Source organism: Rhodnius prolixus, unplaced genomic scaffold (genome assembly GCF_049639745.1).
Source record: "Rhodnius prolixus isolate KJV_2025 unplaced genomic scaffold, Rpr scaffold_10, whole genome shotgun sequence".
In the NCBI taxonomy this organism is placed as follows: Eukaryota; Metazoa; Arthropoda; class Insecta; order Hemiptera; family Reduviidae; genus Rhodnius; species Rhodnius prolixus.
Genome location: NW_027411615.1, coordinates 13,117,849 through 13,139,991, shown reverse-complemented (window position 1 = coordinate 13,139,991; position 22,143 = coordinate 13,117,849). Strand labels below are relative to the sequence as shown.

General features: G+C 33.7%; 1 protein-coding gene across 1 annotated transcript in view; it reads left to right on the top strand.

Moving 5' to 3' along the window:
- Window positions 1–22,143, top strand: part of Cow (Proteoglycan Cow) — a 290,331-nt gene that overhangs the window by 209,934 nt on the left and 58,254 nt on the right. Inside the window, exon 2 of the mRNA XM_074133234.1 lies at window positions 4,056–4,125. Within this exon, the coding sequence (XP_073989335.1) occupies window positions 4,056–4,125 (70 nt within the window). The remainder of the gene's footprint in view (window positions 1–4,055; window positions 4,126–22,143) is intronic.

Here is a 22,143-nt window from a genome sequence, read left to right as displayed (position 1 = left end):
TTTTCGTCAATTATGTGGAAAATATGTGATTTTCTTAAAATATTTTCTGGAATATTTAAGTAAAATGGACATTTTTTTTTATGAAAATGGAATTTTTTTTGGGGGGGTGCAAGTTCTAATTATTTATACAAGAAAAGAACATTTTTACAATTTATAATAATTTATTAGGAACAAAATAATTTGTTTTTACAAGTTATAATGATTTATACAAAGAACATTTTTACTATTTATAAAAAGATGTGTTAAATTTTCAATTTTGAAAACTTCACTCTTCGAAATTGTTTGCAACCACATGAAATTTCAAATGTTGGAACGTAAAGTGGCGACGATCTGGGCGTAAGATGGACTTGTAACGACTAAAAGATCGTTCAACAGCTACAGATGTTATAGGTGCCTTGCTGAAAGAAGTTATCTCGTTGGTTGTAAAGGGTACACGATGTTCTGAGGTGACTTCTGTTCCACTGATAATATCAGAAATCTGGCAGATGGTCTCCCACCCTTTGATCTTGCTCAGTACTTCTACCAGTTTTGATCTGATCAGATCTCCCTTACTCCCAGGTATTCCTTCCACCTTTTCGATGACTTTTTTAACGTTGGACACGTTTTCTGTCAGTCGAACATTTTGGGACTCAAGTTGGGTAATGGCTTGTGCAAGAAATACGCAATTGTCAGAAATGTATGCAAGGTCGTTCCTTAAATTAGGTTTCTTGAATAAAGACTTGGCTGTATTTAACGCTACTGCTTCGTCTTCGAGATGTGAAAGGACATTCTTGATTTTATTGTAGTTTTCATAGTAATACTGAGCTGCTTCCAGCCAAGTACCCCATCTTGTCAATATTGGTTCTGGTGGAAGGCACAAGTCTGGATAGAGATCTTTTAGCATTTTAATGCGACTTGGTGCTTTTAAGAACACTTTTTTAACCACTGTGATTCACAGCCCTACAGTCTGTGGTTCACAGTTCCTGTCAACCACCTCCCAATTATGAAAATATGCCCAAAATAAAAAATATGTACATATTTTGATTAAATATGTAGAAATATTTATTTATTTTAATCAAATATATATAAATATGCGATAACATCCAAATATGTGGAAATATGTGAAATAAAAGTAGGCTCAAACGGCTTAAAGAGTGTCAGTATGAATACTTCTAGTTGAAAAACGTCTGTAAATTGCCTAGAAAAAAATATGTAAATACATACGAATCCGTTCCCTAGTGATAACAGTAACAATGATTTAACAGGAGTATACGAGTGGAGAAGTTACCCCAGTGGAAACACTCCAAAACATTAGACTATTAGTCGCTCTCTTCACTTGAGAGGAGATCACAAGGTCACACTGTCTCTTAAGGCGTCTTGTTCGGGTTATCAGGAACAGTTCTAGAAGAAAGATTTTTAGCAAGAGGATTTATATGAGATTGCAGGTTGAAGTGGAGTAAATGAATTTCAGAGTTTGAAGAAAATTTCTCAATGAATCACTTAACTGAATGGATTATCAAGTTTCCCGAGATTTTCCACAAACTGGTTCCAATGATTTTTGCTATACGTCATTTTTATAGATTCCTTAGATTCTTTTTTTGGGCATTTGTAGGGCTGGATGGACATTTACTATATTGTAAGGGGCCATTTAATGTTTTGTCAACTGTATGTTAGTAAAAATGTTTTAAAATTTGTTTGAAAACAAGGTATTAATTGTAATTTATGGAATGTCGAAAATTTTAGTAAGAGAGTGTAGTGTGAGTGTCTACACGATTTTTTTTCTTAAGGCGCTTCAAAATCGTAAGTTCATTAGCGCCTAAAGCCTTTTCAGTGTACTGAAGAGTGTTCTCTCGCTACAGATAATAGAATAAGTTGTAGCATAGCAATAATTATTTTTATTTTTAAACAAAATTAATGAAATAGTTATTTGGTCATGCGACAATTTCAGGTGAGTAGGTCATAGGGTGGTTCAAAGGCCCAGAGTACTTCCGATATTGATTGACCCTATCAACGAGCTACGTTCTTTTTTTGCGATGGATATTAGATTTGACCATTTTAATAATTTTCTTTAAGGATTTTTACTGAGGCTTAAAGCACTACTTACTGCCCGCTTCATTTCGCTAAGTAAGATCTGTTAAATATTTTCTTATTAATTACTATAAAACAGCTTGACATTTTACCCTTTTTAAGGCATGGAAAGGTTAATTGCTAATTAAGAGGTTCTTTGTTTTTATTCACATTCCTAATGACTCCTCTTTCCTTTTAATTAATACTATTCTTCTACCGTTGAAATTGAAATACTTCTTTGAAATCACATTTAGTACTTAGGAAAGTTTCTTTTGATTAGAGTTATTAGCATCTTTTTGGAGAAAATAAGATGTTAAAAATTGATAAGTATCTTGTGTAATATAATGTTCAATTTTGACTGTTGTTAATTCATTGGAAAGAACATACTCTGTTCGAACACAGAAAATAATTGGCTTTTTGGAAATTGTTTCCAGTACTTATGTTTACTAAACATTTTCTGGTTTGCCATTAAACAATTGTCTCAAATTGTTTTTGAATTATCCATTTCTAGATATATTATCTTTTTGTTATTAATTTCATTTAATAAAACTAGAATATTTTTTTAGTGGAATCTTGCACAAAGATAATTGCTACATTTGCTTCTCTCATAAGAGGAAATAACGCCCAATTGAGACATATCACTCTCTGATTATATTTTTACTTTATCAATCTACAAGTAAAGCTAGAGCGATCATGCTCATTTTCGACTTAGCTTTCACGCAGGAAATACCAATTTTGAAGTGCCCTAATCGAATAAGTGTTTTATTTTTCACAAATTGATTAGTATGAATCTCATGTATCGAGTAAATCAAACATTATAAAAAAAACCCAGACACACAGAAAGGTCAAAATTGATTATTTGAAATCCCAGACATCAAGTAACCTATTAAATAAGCTTTTAAACAAAATCACCTAATCTGGAAATGGTGATTTCTGTATTAAATTGGTTTGAGAAATATTTGAAGTGAGAGCTCACATTTGCTATACAGTCGATCTTCTGCAGTAACTATTATTTGTGATTTTAGGTTTGGTTAATGGTTTCAATTTAGACATAGCTCTGTCCATTATAAAAAATTTGTGGATTAAGAAAGATAAAGGGGACAAATCAGGAATTACTGAAACAACTTTTCAGTTCTTTGGGATTTTTTTTTCAAAAAAACAATTTGTTTACAACTTGGAGTGCAGTTCGCATTCTCTAATAACATTATTTTGAAATATTTTCCCAGGAGAGATGCTTTTTAAGGCAGTTTTAGGAGGCAAGTGGTATTGAGCTTGTTTAAAAACCGTCATTTAAGTGAAATGTACGGACTCAATACCTTTACAATGCTTAAAAATTGAGTAAATAAATAATATTTGTCATTGTAAAATAATCAGATATACCGAAAAGCCATTAATACAAATAAAGTTTGTGTTTTTTAGCGATTTTTGCAGAAAATAATTAAATCAAAAATTTATTTCGTAAATTGTATGCGAAAGTCAAGTATGTTTCTTACAAGACTTCCAATTTTTTAAATTTAAAAAACCTGTTTTAGAAATGTTATTATTTATGTAGAAAAAAAATTAAAAAGCTTATATTCGATGCTGCTGTAGCTGAATAAGTTTTTTTTCTCCTACTGCTATTCCGCAAGGCATCTAAGGACGAAATTCGTCCGTTTAGCCCATTGAACATTCAAAGACTGAGTCTTTGGAAACCCTTCTTAGAAAGTTTATAATTTGGAATCTCTTATTTTGTGGAGATTTTGAGCTACATTGTTCTCTGTAGTCCATTCTGCATATTCTACGAATATACGTACGTCCATACTTTGTTAAAGTTTGTCACCACCTCAAATGCTTTGTTTTAAAGTAACTAATGAAAGAGAATAATAGCTTTCGTTACACATTTTCAACTAATTCACTTTATGAATAAATCCGCTGAACATTAAATTAAATCAGTTTTGTTTTATTCAAACTTTATATTAGTTCCATCATTATTCATTAAAAGTTTCATGGAATGTAACTATTTGTTTCAGGAAGAGACAAGGAACATAGCAACAAATGGAAAAGTGGCAGCTAAAAAGCGATGGATTCACGACCCGTTGAGTGAGTTACATATTCTTCTTTTTTTGCCCTCCATGTGTAGATTCTTCACTTTTAAGTTCAACCGCAGACCCCATTTATAATGACTGTTTTTTTTTATTTATCCAGCTTCAGCACAAGCGCCTATTTTTATACAAACCATAAAACGTTTTTTATTTTCAAGGGTGAATCCTTGATTAATTAAATTGACTTTAAATATTTAATGAACGTACGGAATACAACTCTACGGAAGCGCTAAAAAATCGAACATCAACCGACTTCAGACCTTACAATCAAAAATTCTAAGAACAATAGTTAACGCTCCCTTCTACGTCTCCAATCATACTATTCACTCTGATCTCAATATTCCTCTCGTCTCTGAAAAAGCACAATCTCGTTACACAAAACTCCACTCAAATCTACACAGTCACTACAACTCTCTGATCCACAAAATGTCTGCCACAACACTTCCTTCAAATCCACAGCGCAGACTAAAGCGGCGGGGGCCACGCGATCATCTCATCATTTAACGCCGACCTCCTAGGATGGTTGCTGCGTAAGCTTGCCAATCTGGCGAACTAACGGCTTCCGTCACTGGATGGTCGTCGTTCACTCCACTCAAGCCCTTGGCGCATATGCATGTGCGCGTATATGTATGGATAAATATATGCGTGCATGTGTATTTGTGCCATCCTTTATCTCTCATCTGTTTTGCTTGTTGTATCTATTACAGTTGCAAAATAAATAAATAAATAAAAAAAATAATAATAATAATATTTTCATCCGTTTGAGCTCTTTTTTCCAAATCTAAATACTGTTAAAATAAATTCTATTTAGCTATTACTTAATCTAAGAAATGTACATCTGACTCTATCGAACCTTTTAACCTAGTTTTCATAAGTACGTATCTTAAAATAACTTTTAAATATTTAATATCTGGGAAAACAATTTGTATTGATATTTACAATTAATCGTTTATTATCTACGCTTTTCTGTCTTAACAGTGACCATTTCTGCATTTCTGGCATAATCAGAGGTTATTTTCAGCAGATTGATGTAGGAGAATTTCATTTCTACTCCCAGGTAGGCGCCACGGTAGCCGAGCGAGTTAAGAGGCGAGACCTGCAAAGCTAATATGCGTTGTGGTACTGGGTTCGATTCCTCTTTGCCTTGGATTTTATTTAATGGTTAAATGAGAAATAGTAAAGTACGTTTGCTATTCGCCTCCGTCCATGACACTTAGTAAATGGTAGTTGGACGTTAAGCCCCGCCTGAAAAAATAGGCGATTACTTTACTTTTACTACTCCCTGGCGATCACAGCCCATGAAGGGCCTTGACCTCAGCCACAACAGCTTTCCATCGTTCACGGTCCCTCGCAGCCGTTCTCCAACCGGGCAGGCCGACCGCCTCAATATCTTCCTCCACGTCCCTCAGCCATCTCAGACGGGGCCTTCTCCCGCCAGGATGCCCATACAACGCTCTTTTTGGAGCCCTTGTATCCTCCATTTCGTTGTATGTGTCCCAACCATCGCAGTCTTCCTGCCTTTTATGCAAGACACAATATCAGGCTCACCTGCAACAGTTCAGCCACTTCTTGGTTCGTCCTGATTCTGAAGCCTTCCTCTGTCCTCGTATGTCCAAATATTCTTCTTAATATTTTCCTTTCCCACCTGCGTATCCTTTGCTCTACTAACTTCTGGCTAAAGACCGGTGCTACTAATGTGCTATGTTTAAATTCAATTTTTAATAAATAAATCACTGGCCATCTATGTGTAGCTTCAGAAATGTTGCTGTGTAACCAGCATGTAACCATTATTAGACATTATAAAGAATATTATGTTAAAATTCTTATGTTTTAGATTCATCGTTTGTAAGCAGAGCCTCCAATTCTTGTACTTAGCTGTTTATTTTATACGCACATCTCCATCGGTAATTTCTATTTAGATTTTGTGCTTAATAATTTCCTTTTCTTAATACTTAATATTTTTTAATCCCAATTAAAAAAAATTAATTGAAAAATTATTTAGAGCATAAAAGTAATTTATTTTAACTTTGAGGAATATACACACTGTCGTAAAATTCATTTCAGTTTTTTCTAGTTCTCTTTTATCCATTTCTTTCCGCAAATAATTTATTAAAGAGCTCTTTTTAAGAAAGTTATATTACTAAAAGAAGAACTGTGTCCTCTATCTAATACTTTTTCTAAATGCAGCCTTCTTCAGAGACCAAGCTCAGCTTTATTTGTTGATAAAAAGATTTTTCTTGGTTTCCTGCATAACTTTATAACTTTTTTTTCTAAGAAACTGATTCTCAGTTTCTACTGTGGAAATGTAAGTTATTTAAGTAATTTAGTGAATTAGTTAGCTCTTAGTTTATTTCTTCTTTTTTACGCGATTGGGTAGTTTATTGAAAAATCTAAAAATCTGTTCTAGTAATATAATTTATTTCTTTTCTTTATTTGAAGTCACAATTATATTTAGTACAATTTTAAATTAGGTTTAATATTTTGAGATGATAGTTTTTGATAGATCCTTGTCCTCCAGTTTTTTAATTATCAGCTGCATTAATTTGTTTTCCAAGTGGCTGCTTTCAATAATCATTTATTTTGTATACAACTAATCACTTCTTCTGCGTTTGAAAATTTATACTGTCATCTGTCAACAAACAGTCTCACCTTTCACTAAGGGCCTTACAATGGTTCGTAGCAGATAAGTGATAATATTAATAATAATAACACTTAGTTTCAAGGAAAATGAATGCAACTGTAAAACTATAGCCACTGTATCGTTCCTTTGCTAGCCACTGACACCTGCAAACAGAATCTTCTGTATAGCATCACCATGGTTTCAATCTGCTCTATTTTTCTCCTCGGTTCCTCTAGATCCTGGGTGCGTTCCACTTGGCGACCACAACGACCACGACCATGACCGCGATTTTGGCCGTTCCACTTGCTTGTGAGCGTTGCGATCGAAAACCCAAGTGGAACGGACTGTGGGCGTTTTAACCGTTCATGTAAACATTACATATGGCGGCCTCGAAAATAAGTTAGAAGCTTGAAGAGGTTATTTTTTAATTTAAACCCCATTTATAAGCAAATTTATAATAAACTTTATTAATTATTGGTAAAGCTGACTTATATTAAAAGAATATATATAATTCAATTTTTTATATTGCATTTTGGAGTATTTATAAAATTTACGTTTAAATAAAATTAAAGTGTCTTTTGTGGCAACAGTTGGATATTTATTAATAATGCTTTAGAAAGTTCTTTATCTAGTTCCGATTAGAGTGGAATGCAATTTTACAAAATCGCAATGATAAAAAGCGAAAACTTAGGCCAGTATTATTAGCTATCAGTGTAATTGATCTTTATTCAGATGAAGAATTTAAAAGTTATTTCAGGTAAATGATTTTGTGTTATTCAGTGATTTAGTATGTAAAGGGATAAGTAATTATTTATTTATTTATTTTTTGTAGACTTTCGAGAAACACATTCTATTATTTACATGAAATAATACTTTCATTTACATGAGATAATTTTTTCGGTCGCCATATTTTGTTTTAAAAATTGCGCCAATTCTGAAAGCCCACTTCGACCCAGCTTCTAAGGTGGGGCGTTGTGGTCGTTGTGTGGGCGAAAATAATGACGTCATTAGTGACGTTTTCGCCACGACCACAACGACCGCGGTCGCCAAGTGGAACGCCTGAAAGTATGTTTTGGTCGTTGTGGTCGCCAAGTGGAACGCACCTCCTATTTCAGTTATTAATCCTTTTAAAAGAAAATTCCATCGTCTGTTTTCAGCAAGCAATCTAGTATGTTCCACTTGGTCGCTTCCAATTGGCTGCCTTCTAGTTTACAAATCAACCAGCCACTCTGGTCTTCTTCTTCAACTACTCTATTCATAACATGATTGGCTCTCTCAAAGAATTTCATTCACTAAATAAAATTAAAAAATCTTTTTATTCTCTCAAGTGAAACTGTTTATCTTCTGCCTTGAAATATAAAATTGGTTCTTCCAAACTAAATTATTTCAAAATAGAACACAATTTTGTTTGGGTCACATCAAATATACCGTTGCTATTTAATTTATTTTTACATTATTTCATTTAATTCAAATTTATTTCTTAGCCGGGTCAGAATCGTTGACAAAAATGTTTTAGTTTAGTTCAATCTAGTTAGTCATTTTTGTCAAGAGCTAATTTTGAACTAAACCATAGGGAATTAGTAATTTGGCAAATAAATTTATTGTAGCTTTAAAGCCGTAAATTTTGTTTGCCTCAAATTAAGTAAATGTCAAATTTATTCTATTAAATGGCATTTTTGTCCCAAAATAATTTTATTTTTATAGTTTCTTATATTTATTTATTTTTTCGTAATTCTTATTTAAAAAAATAAAAATTAAAAAAACCACAGATCTTTAAGATATAACCTGAAGGATTTATAATTAAATCGGATATGGATATATATTTTATATTTATGTATAAAATAGAACATTTTGTGCAAATTGGAGTTGCTGATACAATAGGCAGTGAAGAGAGAAGTACTAAAAAATGAATTTTCCTCCAAGAAAATGAGAATACACTTGAAATGAGTTTCTGATGGATGTATGCTGCATCTGTTGTCACACTGTAAGCTGATATTTGCATATATTTATTTTCTCTTTTTCTAAAAGAAAATAAAATAACTTACAGACACGATCTTAAGATGTAAATGCCATGTGGGAAATTTTTTCAGTTTAGGTCGCAGTGTACTGATGTAAACATGTTGTATTGAATACAGAAAACAATGTCAGCACCTTTGCCATAATTCTCAAGGTATAAGAGAAATAAAATAGCCAAGTTTATGATGGATTTATTATTTTAATATGGCGCCACGGTAGCCGAGCGGTTAGAGGCGAGACCTGCGAAGCTAAAATGTATTGTGGTACTGGGTTCGATTCCCGGTCATAGGCCTTGGATTTTATTTAATGTTTAAAAATGAGAAATAGTAAAGTATGTTTGCTATTCGCCTCCGTCCATGACACCTGATTGGTAGTTGGACGTTAAGCCCCGCCTGAAAAAATAGGCGATTACTTTACTTTTACTTTTACTTTTATTTTAATATAACTCAGGGCCCAAAAAAGGTAGGAGGAGAGAGAAGCCGTAAGGTTGTAAATATTAAGGAATTATAAGATTGTAAAAGGAATCTTATTGGATTTTAATGTCTCTTTCTTAAGTTTTATGCTTTCTCACATTGCTATGAAGATCTATATGAGATACTAGAGGCGGCAACAGTTATTTTGAAAGAAAAGGTTATAACATAACTAACTTTATGTTTGTAACTTTTATTTTTTTATGTGTTTTTCAAGTAACAACATTCTATATATATATTTATTTCAAGTGAATTAGTTTTACAGACATATAATATATTTAATCTCTATAAGGTGAAAGTTTGAAAAGAACAAAACTTTGTTGTTTACTTTAATAACTTAGGTTCTTCGCCAGAACATTGATAGTTCCATTCCAAACTATGGTATCGACTTATCATCAAAATGAACAGTTTTTTTACCCCCAAAGTCCAAGAATGTTCCTCAAAGATTCAGCCATGATGTAGTTTATTATATAGTTTTGTTTAACAACATTTAAAATAAAATAAATGCATTTGCAAAACTATAGTTGCCTCCAAACATTCTTAGCATCCTTTTTGAGCGTTTTGTCGCACAAAAATTGTTTTTGAAGTAAAAAAAATTCGCAGTTATAATTTACTAATTTTTAGTAAATTACCCAGTGGTAACACTCCAAAAAATTATATGGTTAGTCACTCTTTTCTCTTGAGAGGAGATCACGAGGCCACTGTCTTTTAAGACGTCTTGTCGGGTTGTCAGGAAGATGATTTATATGAAATTGCAGGCTAAAGTGGAGTTTTCTGTATTGTGTTTTAGTAACTTGGGTGACAAAAGGAATGTTAAGGTCAGTGTGTATAGTCAGGTTGGAGACATAAAATGGAGCGTTTACGATAGTTCGAAGTATTTTAGTTAGTAGCGATTGAATCCTTTGGAGATTGGAGCGTTTGGTTGAACCCCACAGCTCTATATTATACGCCCAGATGGGTTTCAAAATAGAAGTATAAATCAGCCTTTTCTTGTCCAGAGAGAGTTTCGATCTATCGTCTAAGAGTCTTTTAAGTCTGTTCAGTTCTGTTCTTTGAAGTCTAGTGTGGGGGTACCAAGAAAGTCTTCGGTCTAAGTAAAGCCCAAGGTGGCGGGCAACGTTCACTACTTAGTAGAGGCGTTAGGTTATAAATGACTGGAGGAAGAGTAATGCGACGAAGAGTGAAGGTGATGTTTTGCAACTTAGTTTCATTAAGCTTTACAGCCCATCTCTTGAACCACTGTTCTAATGAGGAGAGATGAGATTGCAGATTTCTGTGAGCTATTACAGGATCATGATTAGTAGACAGTAAGGCGGTGTCGTCTGCGTATGTGAGAAGGGTGGTGTTAGGTCAGTTGGTATGTCTGAAGTGTAAATGGAGTAAAGAATAGGATCCAGAATGCTGCCCTGTGGGGAGAAGGAAGATCCTATTTGCACTCGGAAGTATCTGTCGGACAAGTAAGATTTTATGATTAAATAAAACGTGGCTTTAAAAATAATTAAAAAAAAATTATAGCAATATTGGAAAAATTCTACTACGAGCTAGAATGATGAAGAATAGATAATTTTCTATGAAAAAACAAAATTCGTTGAAGATAGTCATTTATAAAATCAACAAATGATGAGTAAATTTACAACAAATATTTATAAAAAAAGTGACAAATTAAAAATAAATTCACTTAATTGAGGTTTTGTGTTCAAAAATTTGAATTTGAAAATTTGAACATACGAGGGTCGTTTGAAAAGTCCGTGCAAAGTCAGAGAGATAGCACCACTGGCGCGTATCGAGGTTATGTTTAGTTAGTAGCATCTCTTGGAAGAATACACACCAAGTTTCAGCCAGATCGGTCTATTTCTTTGTGTTTGGCATTCGTTTGAATCGAGGAAGTCGAGTGATTTTCAAAAAATGGACGAAAAAGAATTTCGTGTGTTGATTAAACACTACTTTATGAAAGGCAAAACGCCTCAGGAGACTAAAGAGAAGCTTGATAAACATTATGGTGACTCTGCACCTTCGATTAGAACAGTTTATAAGTGGTTTCAAAATTTTCGGAGTGGCCATATGGGCACAAGTGACGCTGAACGTTCTGGACGCCCTGTTGAGGTTACTACTCCAGAAATCATTGATAAAATCCATGATATGGTGATGGATGACAGAAGAGTGAAGGTGCGTGAGATTGCTAGTGCTGTGGGCATCTCGAATAAACGGGTACATAATATTTTGCATCAACATTTGGACATGACAAAGCTATCCGCAAGATGGGTGCCGCGATTGCTCACGCTTGACCAAAAACGAAATCGTGTGAAGTGTTGCAAGGACGGTTTGCAGCTGTTCCAGAAGAATCCGCAGGACTTTAAGCGTCGTTTCGTCACTGTGGATGAAACATGGATACATCACTACACTCCTGAGGCCAAAGAACAATCTAAACAATAGGTTACCAAGGGGGAATCTGCACCAAAAAAGGCGAAGACCGTTCCTTCGGCCGGAAAGATTATGGCGACTGTCTTTTGGGATTCGCAAGGAATAATCCTCATCGACTATCTGGAAAAGGGTAAAACTATTACAGGTGCATATTATTCATCGTTATTGGACCGTTTTAAAACCGAGCTGCAAGAAAAACGCCCACGATTGGCCCACAAAAAAGTCCTTTTCCATCACGACAACGCACCAGCTCACACCTCAGCAGTTGTGGTCGCAAAATTAATGGAAATAGGGTTCCAACTCGTTTCACATCCCCCCTATTCTCCAGACTTGGCTCCCTCGGACTACTATTTGTTCCCCAATATGAAGAAATGGCTGGCGGGAAAAAGATTTTATTCAAACGAGGAGGTGATTGCAGAAACGAATGGCTATTTTTCAGACTTGGACAAATCCTATTATTCGGAAGGGATCAACAAACTAGAGCAGCGTTGGACGAAGTGTATAAGCCTAAAAGGAGACTATGTTGAAAAATAAAAAAGGTTTACCCCAAAAAATTAAGTAGTTTTTATTTTTGCACGGACTTTTCAAACGACCATCGTACGATCGGATTTTTATTTTCGTTAAAAAAACAAAGAAATATTTCCGTAGAAAATTCTGAATCGTAAATTTGAAATTGCTTTCTCTTATAGTCAAAGAAAATTTAAAAAAGTGGCCCTTTACAGTACAAAGGTCTCCTATAAAGGTACTAGATACTTGGAAAATATTCAATATCTTTCAGTAACTAACAAATCTAGTTCATATTTAGTCTTTCTATTATCTAAAGTATTCTGATAGAAGCTGACAATTTGTCTGAACTCCATCGACCAGGCAAGGAAGTGGCAATAGTGCCGCCATTTATCTAATAATTAACTTACTGACAGCAAAGTCCTAATCACAGACCGCCAGTTGGTTGGAAGTGCTTGCCGTGCAAACTCATACAAATTCCCCGAACGTCGACAGCAATCAGCTACTAAAACAGTCTTTCTCAGTATATTGATCTAAACTTGATCACTTTTACTTGGCCATCAACTAATGTGTTAAAAGAAATACAATTTCTTAACTGAAACTACATCATAAAATATTGCTTATAGATAAGTTTATATGTACATTGAGTGTAAAAGGTCACTTAACAGATATTTCTATCTACATTTTGAACGCCTTAAGAAGGTATTATTTTTATTGTTAAAAAAAGTAATGTACCTTTAATACAAAATATCCCGTGCTACCACACATCATTTCCACTGATACAATACTCAAGCTTCTAACTCATATTTTTCAAAAATCCAAATTTTTTTGAAAAATATCTTTAATTATGAATAATATTTTCAAAATAGTTAAATTGTACTGAAATGACACTTGGGGCAAAGAAGCCCTAAATCGAATACCCGTTACAAAAGTTATTAGAATTAAAGTACATGTCATGTATATTTATTAGATGAAGCCATTTTCGAGAAATCTCGAAAATTCGAAAAAAAAAATCCATTCAGTATTTCGATTTTTTTTTCGGTTTTGTGAACTTGAAATTTTAACAGTTCACTGACAGGATTACCTATAAATTACATTAAAATTGGCACTTTAAATCCAATCCTTACCAATCCAAAATCCTCTGCCAAATTTTCCCGAGCTTACTTATCCAACAATGATCTTAAAAATTCCTTTCGTTAAAGAAATCGTATCCTTCCGTTACCAAAAAGTCGCATGAATCTCTCCTAATTTATTCCATTCCTTTAGTCCTATCGTTGGCCTCTTCTCTCATTCCAGGTAGACCTCCAAGCCCTCAGAAGCGCCAGTGGCCGCGGTATCTGTTAATTTACAATTTAAGAACCGCTACAATTTAATATTGAACCTCTCGAGTGAGCAGGTAATTATATAATTTATTATAAATGGCATAAAAAATAATTTTAAATTCCTTAAAATTTTTATAATCGTCCTTTTTTGTATATATATAAAGGAAGTCTATCTTCAGGAATGCTTTTAAACGAATTATTCTGTAAAAATTCAAATGAAAATTGCAGATCTAGTTGTGTGCAACGAGTAGAACAAATTTATAGAAAATATTTGTAGCCATTAAAGAGAAAATGTCTAAAAAGAGAAGCAAAATCATTTTGTACAGTGGATTTTCAATAAAGAATGTTCATCGCAAAAAGTTTTAGTCGGCGAGGGGTTTCAAAAAAATAAGGTTTGAGTTTACTGGATTTTTTTCGAGATAGAATGTTGGCAAGACTTTTTGATTTTGAAGATTTTGGTTCAACAGCCCTTAAAGTAGGACCTGGACCTCCTCAACAAGTTTTCCCCATTCGTCGCGGTCTGCGGCCTTAAAAGACGCCTTCTTCTCATTCCAACCCGACGAAGGTCTTCTTCCAGATCATCCAGCCATTTAAGTTGAGGACGCCCTCGAATTGTTCTGCCTCCTGGGTTTTCTTTTAATAGTTTTCGGGGCACCCTTCCAGCAGGCATCCACTCCACGTGTTCAATCATCCCCTTCTTTATTTGGGCGACTATTTCTGGTTCTCCAAACAGTTCGAGGTGGTTCATTCTTATTTTCCAGTCGCCATTCTCTCACTTCGGACCAAATATCTTTCTGAATAGTTTTCTTTCCCAAACCCTGAGTATCTTTTCACTTTCTTTGTTGAGCACCCAGGTTTTGCTAGCGTATGTGACGATGGGTCTGATTGTGGTTTTACAGGCTATAATTGCGGGACAAGTTTCAGATTTGGGAGGCTTTATACACAAATATTTCCAGGCGATAACATTTTACACAATCTCATAGCAAAAATGTCTTAAATTAATTTCTACAGACTTGTTAAATTATAAAAGAGAATTTATCTGTATGTCAAATTATACAATGAAATACGAACTTTAATGTTTTCCCGTTAAAGCAAGAAGCCTGTGGTCCAGCTACTCGTAAATAACACAGGATATTGTGTATTATGTTAGGCTGCTTGGTAGACAGACGGAGCCTTCTATCTCTATTTTATAAGACAGCAGAATGCTACCACTAGGTCTATAAACTACTCGGTCGTTATTGTTTATGGATTGCACTTAAGAGGGATAGTGCGGTAACAGAGATTTGTAACGTCCTGGATTCCCAGCTCAGGTAGATCCTCTCTTAAATCTTTAAATCCTCCTTGATTTCTCACATTTCTCTTTTTAGTAAATTTATATATTAGTAACACCACGTGGAAACCTTCACCTCGAAGTTTATACTTTGTGTCCTTTTTGTTCTCTTAATTGAACTGAACGGGGAAACTATTTAACATAAAAGTGGCATGAATATAATTATTAGTTTTAGTCTATAAAGAATGTCGTAGTAAATTGTACTTACAATTTCTGTACCCAATTATGCACAACCTTCAATCTGTCGCTACTTTTTCCCGGTCTGATATTGCCAAATATAAGATTAAATTAGATTTTAATCAAGAGTATTGTAAAACTTATTTGTTTCTATCTTCCGGGTATAAGCAAGTATTTCAGAAATTAATCGTAAATTCACCGTAAATTGCAAGTAGACATCTTTCAGTTTGTTGGGTATTCGATGCAATCAAAAATTCTGTTTTGATAATTGGGATGCGGCATGGGCTTCTCTCCAGGTTCCTTTTTTTGGGCATTAGGTTTCACAAGTCATCTCTACATTTTGGGGCACATAACTTACCTTAGATGCCAATTTTTTGAGCAGGCTGAGGCTATTTCCATTTTTTGTTCTCGTTAATAACTGAAAGCTTAAGATGTTGAAGATCAAATTCAAGGTCTCTGGCCAGATAATTGTGTTTAGGAATTTAGAGTTAAATCCATTCTGACTAGTGTTTTATCCTATTAAATTTAAAGAATACTCCATGGTAATTTGTAATATAGAATGGAAATAGCTATCGGTGAGAATGTTAGAGGTGTGTAAGCAACGCCCCTGTTCTGTGCTCCCAGCGAATATTCCATCCTGGGTCCAAGCACGTTTCCCACCAACACCAGCAAGCAGAACAGTGAGTATTGTCTCTTTTATACCCATCTATTTTCTACAATTCCAGCCTCTCTTATGTTAATCCATGGCCATCAATCCTCCTCTTTTCCTGTACACAATCCTTTTTAGTCGCCACAACTTACTCAGGGCCAATTTGGTAACGCCTACTTTATTGTTTTTCCCAATTTAATTCGTAGCTTGCTCTGTTTGGTTTTTTTCCACCTACAAAAGAATGATTTTTCATTTAACTCTGGTCTGTTTGTATGAGTTTGTGTTTTTTTTTTCAGATTGTTTGTTCTCTTTAATTGTTCAAGTGAGTTTTGTTCGACTGTGGTACCGCATATTGAGTTTGTTAATGTTGGCATTATTGCGCCTAAGTTATAAAAAAAAGGAGAAAAAATAATAATTAATTTAGTTTACGTAGAAAATTAAAGTTACAAATGGGACATTTATTTTACTTTCTCTTGCTCTGCTAGTTTTTATCTTGCAGATTATCGATTGTGAGAATATCACCTAAAATATACGCTTTTAAGTTCCCTGAGTGTGAAAAAGTAGTTTTTACCAAATTTTGTATATATATGTTATATATAACAAAAACTTACAGTTTTAAAAGTTAAGTATAAGGGTTGATTAAACGCCAAAAGGTACACAAAAAAATGCCGTTTTTGCTCATTTTCAGCAACTTTTTTCTCGAAATCTATTTAATCTACGTTGTTGCAACAAAATTATAGTTATAAAGGAGGATTTGCCCGATATTTTAAAGAAAATTTGGGAATTTTATCTTTTATAGAAAAAGAGAAAAAAATTGTCAAAGTTGGGTGTTTTTGAACGTTACGCTTTTTCGTGAAGTTTTTGACGATCAATACATATATATACAAAAACAAAAGGAACGTTGACATTTTTAAAATTAGGTTAAGGACTATTTGAAATTCGAAATAAAATTCTAGTATTCAGTAATATTTTTGGTTTTAAAGATTTTTGATACCTGCCGAAACTCGACAGTCTGAGCTGGTATTGACATCCCGGTACTTAAGTGAACTAATGGAGAATGAACGAAGGTAAAGCGCGATTAAGAGCATAAAGGAAAAAATGTGCTAGGATCAGAATGTACAATAATAATAAGTGCAATCTTAAGACGTAGCCAACAGAGTAAACCTTGTGTTGTAGAGAAGGTCACAAAGAAAAAGTAAATGATTGCCGAACTTAAGCTGCAAGTCTGGCATACGTCCAAATCAGAAAAGGCTGAATCAAGAAGAAATAAAGTAATCGTCTGACCACCGCTGTGGTATAGATTGAGAAATTGTGTCGACCAGTAACAAGAAAGGAGGGAGAGTTGGAATAAGTTGTCAAAGTAGAATAATGGAAGATGTTCAGAGTTGTGCTCTAAGCACTTTAAATGAAGAAAATGAATGAGGATAATTTTTTCTGACTGATTGTCTTTTAGACGAAAACTGAGCATTCCTTACTGGAACTAGAACCAGTTAGATATTCACCTTCACTGTAGCAGAAATGGAATCAGCGATTTTGACAGCTGAATAATTAGTGAAGAACATATGTATACATTTCTATCCCTAAAAAGATTTAGTCTTGAATTATTTCACATAAATCATTCAGTTCAACACCTATCCTCTCACCAATGCAATCCGTTGCTTTGGGTTGTTCATTGGAACAAGAATAAATTGAAATCTGTAACGCAAGTACAAAAATGACGCTGTAACTATTGAAATACAACTTCTTAACAATAAGTCCCAAAAAACAATGACTTGCTCATACTTTTATTTCAAAACCTATCTGGACGTAAAGGCATTGAACTAACAGGGTTCAACCAAACGTTCCATCTTTTAAAAAATTCCATCCATATAATCCAAAATCATTCGCAGATTCATGAAAGCTCCTTTTTAAGTTTTCAGTTTAACCCTGTTCCATAAGATCTTAATATTCCAATCGATAGCTTAGTCTTCTAATCTCGCCATAGAAATAAAAAAACAAATTCTATCAGTCCTTATAATCCAGTCCAATCCTTAGATCGTTGCCTATCTTCCCATATTTTTCAAGAAGATTCTCCCAGACAATATGCCCGCTTATGTTATCGCTTTGTAGTTTCTCTCCTTGGAGAGAATCAAACAGAATTAAAGAGAGGCTCTTAGAGATGCAATAAGAGGCACATAATTAGGTATCCACTCGGAAATATTGATGAAACTGCCTTCAAATTGGCAATACACTTCTGTCCTCCCAGTAATACATATATTTATTATCATCAAAGGCAATAATGTTTGCCTGTATGGTCTCTAACCGTCCACCGAATTCCCCACTATCTCGATAGACTTATTTCCACCCAATGAAAGTTTTCGATCCACTATTTATTGTTCATGATTTTTCGTGTTCTGTTTATTTTACAGCCCCAATATAAATTTCTATTTTGTATCTACAGTCATAGCTAATGTATAACACATTATGGATACACTACATTCAACAAAGTAATAATTGGTTTAAAAATAAATAAATAAAACATTTAAAATTAAAAAAAAATCTGGACAGGGTACATGCCTTTAATTCTGTACCATCAGTGCCATCAATGACAATAATTATGTCTTTCTGATTAATCTCTTTCTCTAACCATCACCTTAATTTCAATTCAATTCATTTGACAATAAGAAAAGTAAAATTAAGTAAAATTAAAACAGAACTGGGTCCTGAAAATAAGGGTTCAGAAAACAACCATAAAATATTAATAATGTACATCATTCGTATTTACTGTCATAATTAGCTTCAATCTCAATAATTTTCTAACAAATGACATTATATGTGTTAACCTTTAAATACTCATAGAAATTAAAAACATTTACTCTTTGCTAAAACCTCAGCAAAATGTTATGGAGATCATTATTGGGTAAGAATGTTCGCAAGCAACAAAAACTAATAATAAGAAAGCTGTTCGAGATAGAACATTCCTGATTTTACAAATTGAATTAAGGCATATCTTTTAGTAGCTATATTATTTAGTTCGAAAAATATTCAACAGATGGTTCTGTTATGTCAAAATCATTTGGGTATAAACTAGAACATGGAGCAAAGTGTTCAATATCTCACTAAGGTAAACATATAATTGAAAGTAAAACTAAAAATTCTGCTTAAATTTAGATTTTTTTAATTACATTATTGGATGCTTTCCCAATGAGGAATGTCAGCACCAAAAGTACAACGATTTTAGGACATGTATTTGTGACGTAAACTCCATTGGTAAATGTGAAGTGGCAGAGGATGTAAAAAGTTACTTTATTAGAATAAAGAAAACTTTTCGACATCTTTTGTTTATTCAACTATGTGTGAAATGGTGTGCAAGGTTAGAGATCAAACTGTTGGAGTACGTGATAAGCCTACCAATAATGTAAATAGTTTACAAATTCGCATACTGTGAAATGTGGCAAGGTTTATGTATATATATTTTACTTTGCTAAAGTATGTAATAAGGTTGACAAATATTAAAAGCTTTGTAGTTTGTTATTTACTGAGTTTTACTTGGAGAGTAGCTGGAATGTTATGCATAATTCAAGTAAGTTAACTGTAAACTGTTTATCAGCCAGTAGCGTACCCCTGTATTAAAGCTTTGGAAAAGACCTTTCTTCTATTAACTAGAAGGGAATGGCCCCCTTCTAAGCCCTTCTCTCTGACATTTACCCTCGACATTCCTTCTCTGTTCACTTCCCTGTGAAGGTTACTACCTCTAGAAATGTTATTCATGAAAAACATTAAAATATTTCAAATACTCTCTCTCGCCCTTTTGTGTGTGTTTTTTTTTCTGTTTTTGTTTTTGTTCAAATAAAAACTTAGCTTTTATTTTTGTCTCTTTTATCCAGAATAAAGTAAGAGCGGCATAAATATTATGAATTCTGGAAATTTGTTACCCGTTTTCAACATTTACATACTTTTTACTCTCTAACTCTGCTTCGGAGTCAAATTTTCATTTTCTGCTACAATAAATTGTAACTATATGTAAATGATTTCAGGTTCTGAATGCGAACAAATGTTTTAAGAGTCTCTCTCTTCATCTCTCAATATATACTATGTATAATTATTAATTAATTCTCTCTCGATTCAGCACGTCTAAGCACTGGAAATCAATGCTCCTCCAGATGTTTAAAGGGAACTATGGAAACTATTTAACCAAGCAAAAAGAGTATGTTGATTAAATCGTAAAGAGAGGATGAACAAGTTTGTGATTGTAAATTGGAGCAGTATTAAAGAGATATGACTAAAGTTTTTGTATACGTACGTATTTCGGATAAGTGAAGATGCGTTAGTTCAGTGCAGTTTGTGTACTCAACAAAACTTGCATCTTCATCTTTACATTGAACAAGCTAGGTTGTTTAAGTTTAAGTTTTAGTTTAAGAAGTTTTATCTTACACTTCTAGATACCTTCACGGTGTACTTTTTCTTACACTTCTAGATACCTTCGCGGTGTACTTTTTCTTACACTTCTAGATACCTTCACGATGCAGTTTTTCACTTTCTTCCAGTCATTGCAATTCTGCCAGCACATCATCCCTGTTTTCTCTTCACTCTTCTGCCGCACCCCTGACATTAAATCATCCCGCTTAACTTGTATTAATTATTTTACTCTTGAATACACTATGTCATACATAACATTTTCCTTTAATCTCTTTATGAAACCACTAAAATATTTATGACACCACTTCTAATATTTCTTTACTATTTTGAATGTTTTAACTTTTGCCATTACACCATCTGGAATCTCTTCACTTCCTTGAAGGTATTCTTGATTAACATTTTTTAAAATTTATGGATGCAAGCCTATCTCTGGGTGAGAAATTGAAGAATGATGAGACCTTCAGGAAAATGCAATAGCTTGAAAGAAAAATCTGAAAAAGGAAACGAATTCTGTAAAAGAACTGTAAGGTCGATTGAATACTTTGGCAACGCTAACTCTATCTCTAATGGTTCTAAAATCCAATATGCGGGTCTTGGTCTCCTCTTATATCTCTGCTATTACTTCTGGCAGCCCCCATACAGTTGTAAGAGTCAAGTAGCTGTCCTGGTTCCAAAGTTACACTATCCGCCATCTGGATCTTTCCTACCTTCTCTTTTGATGTAGGAGTTCTTTTAGCGCTTTGTAAGGGGGGTTACTTTAGGGCTCATCCTAGACCACGAGACTTGCCCATCTTTTTCTATACAACACCTGTCAGAACACAATAGACTCTCTTTTTTAAAAAGTAGTATACAATCTCTGGGAAATACTTTGCCTCCATGATATTCAATCGCAAATAGTACCAACATTTTGCCGAGAGTTCATCTTTCAAATTCAGATAGCTATTGCCAAATTTTTGGGACCCATATGCCAGGATAGAAGAATAAGCGTTTCGTATGTTCTCAGCTTAGTTCCTCTTTCTATTTAAGACTTTTCATGTGGCTGTTCGCGACATAGTAACTTGTAGCAGCCGTTAGTAATCGTCTCTTATCCCATTATCAGATGTAAAGAGTGAGACGGTGTCAATAAACTTTCTTACACTTTCGAAAGCATAACTACCTATGAAGAAGCATTTTTGTATGGGCCAAAACCATTTCCATCATCACAGAACGTTACCTTCATATCACCAGATTATCTGGGTTAAAACTGAACAAATTTTAGAAAAATGATACCTGCTCTTGTTTTCCTAATTATGTTTTCAAAGACAAGGTTAAATAAAAGGCAGACCAATGCATCTCCTGACCTATTCATAGTTTGCAATTTAGAAGGAGACAAACGATAAATCCTTTACTGCACAGACGGTTTTCCGTACTACAGCTAGTCACAAAGTTATAGGCCATGGACTTATTTCCTTACTTGATATTTGAAATTTAAGCTTGCAGTTGTGTTATTGAAAAATAAGGCAATTATTGACATTCAAATCTCTATCCAAATCAAACTCAAATTTAAAAACTTAAGTAGATTCCAATGCTTCCTCTGGCGACCGGTATAAAACGAACTTAGTTAAAAATGTTTAATTATTTAGTTTAGTAAAGTTTAAATAGATTTACATTAAAAGAAAGCTTGAAAATTGAAATTTACCGCAGACGAAAGCTGAACTGTAAAAATAATGTATTTAATAATAATGGTCTTTCATGAAACTGCAGAGGGCACTTGTTTGCCCAATGAACATTTAGCTTAAAAACCTCCCCCAAAAAAAGCTGGTAATCCTCTTTGGACGCTTCTATTATTTCGTACAATTGCACAGAAGAATCCGATTTAACTCTTAAATTTATTGAAGTGGTTTAAGAGATTTATTTCAGCTAATTAAATTGGGTTTAAAAGGAATAGCGCTTTAAAAGTTCCAGTGTGAATTAGTCTGTATAGTCACTTAATTTATTTAACTGAAATCTAATGAGTAAATAGATTAAGAGTCCTTTATGTTAGAAAATCAATGCTTCTGTGAAAATCTGCTTCACATTTTGACTTCATAATTACACATGAATCATGCTGTTTAACATCAAGGTATTATA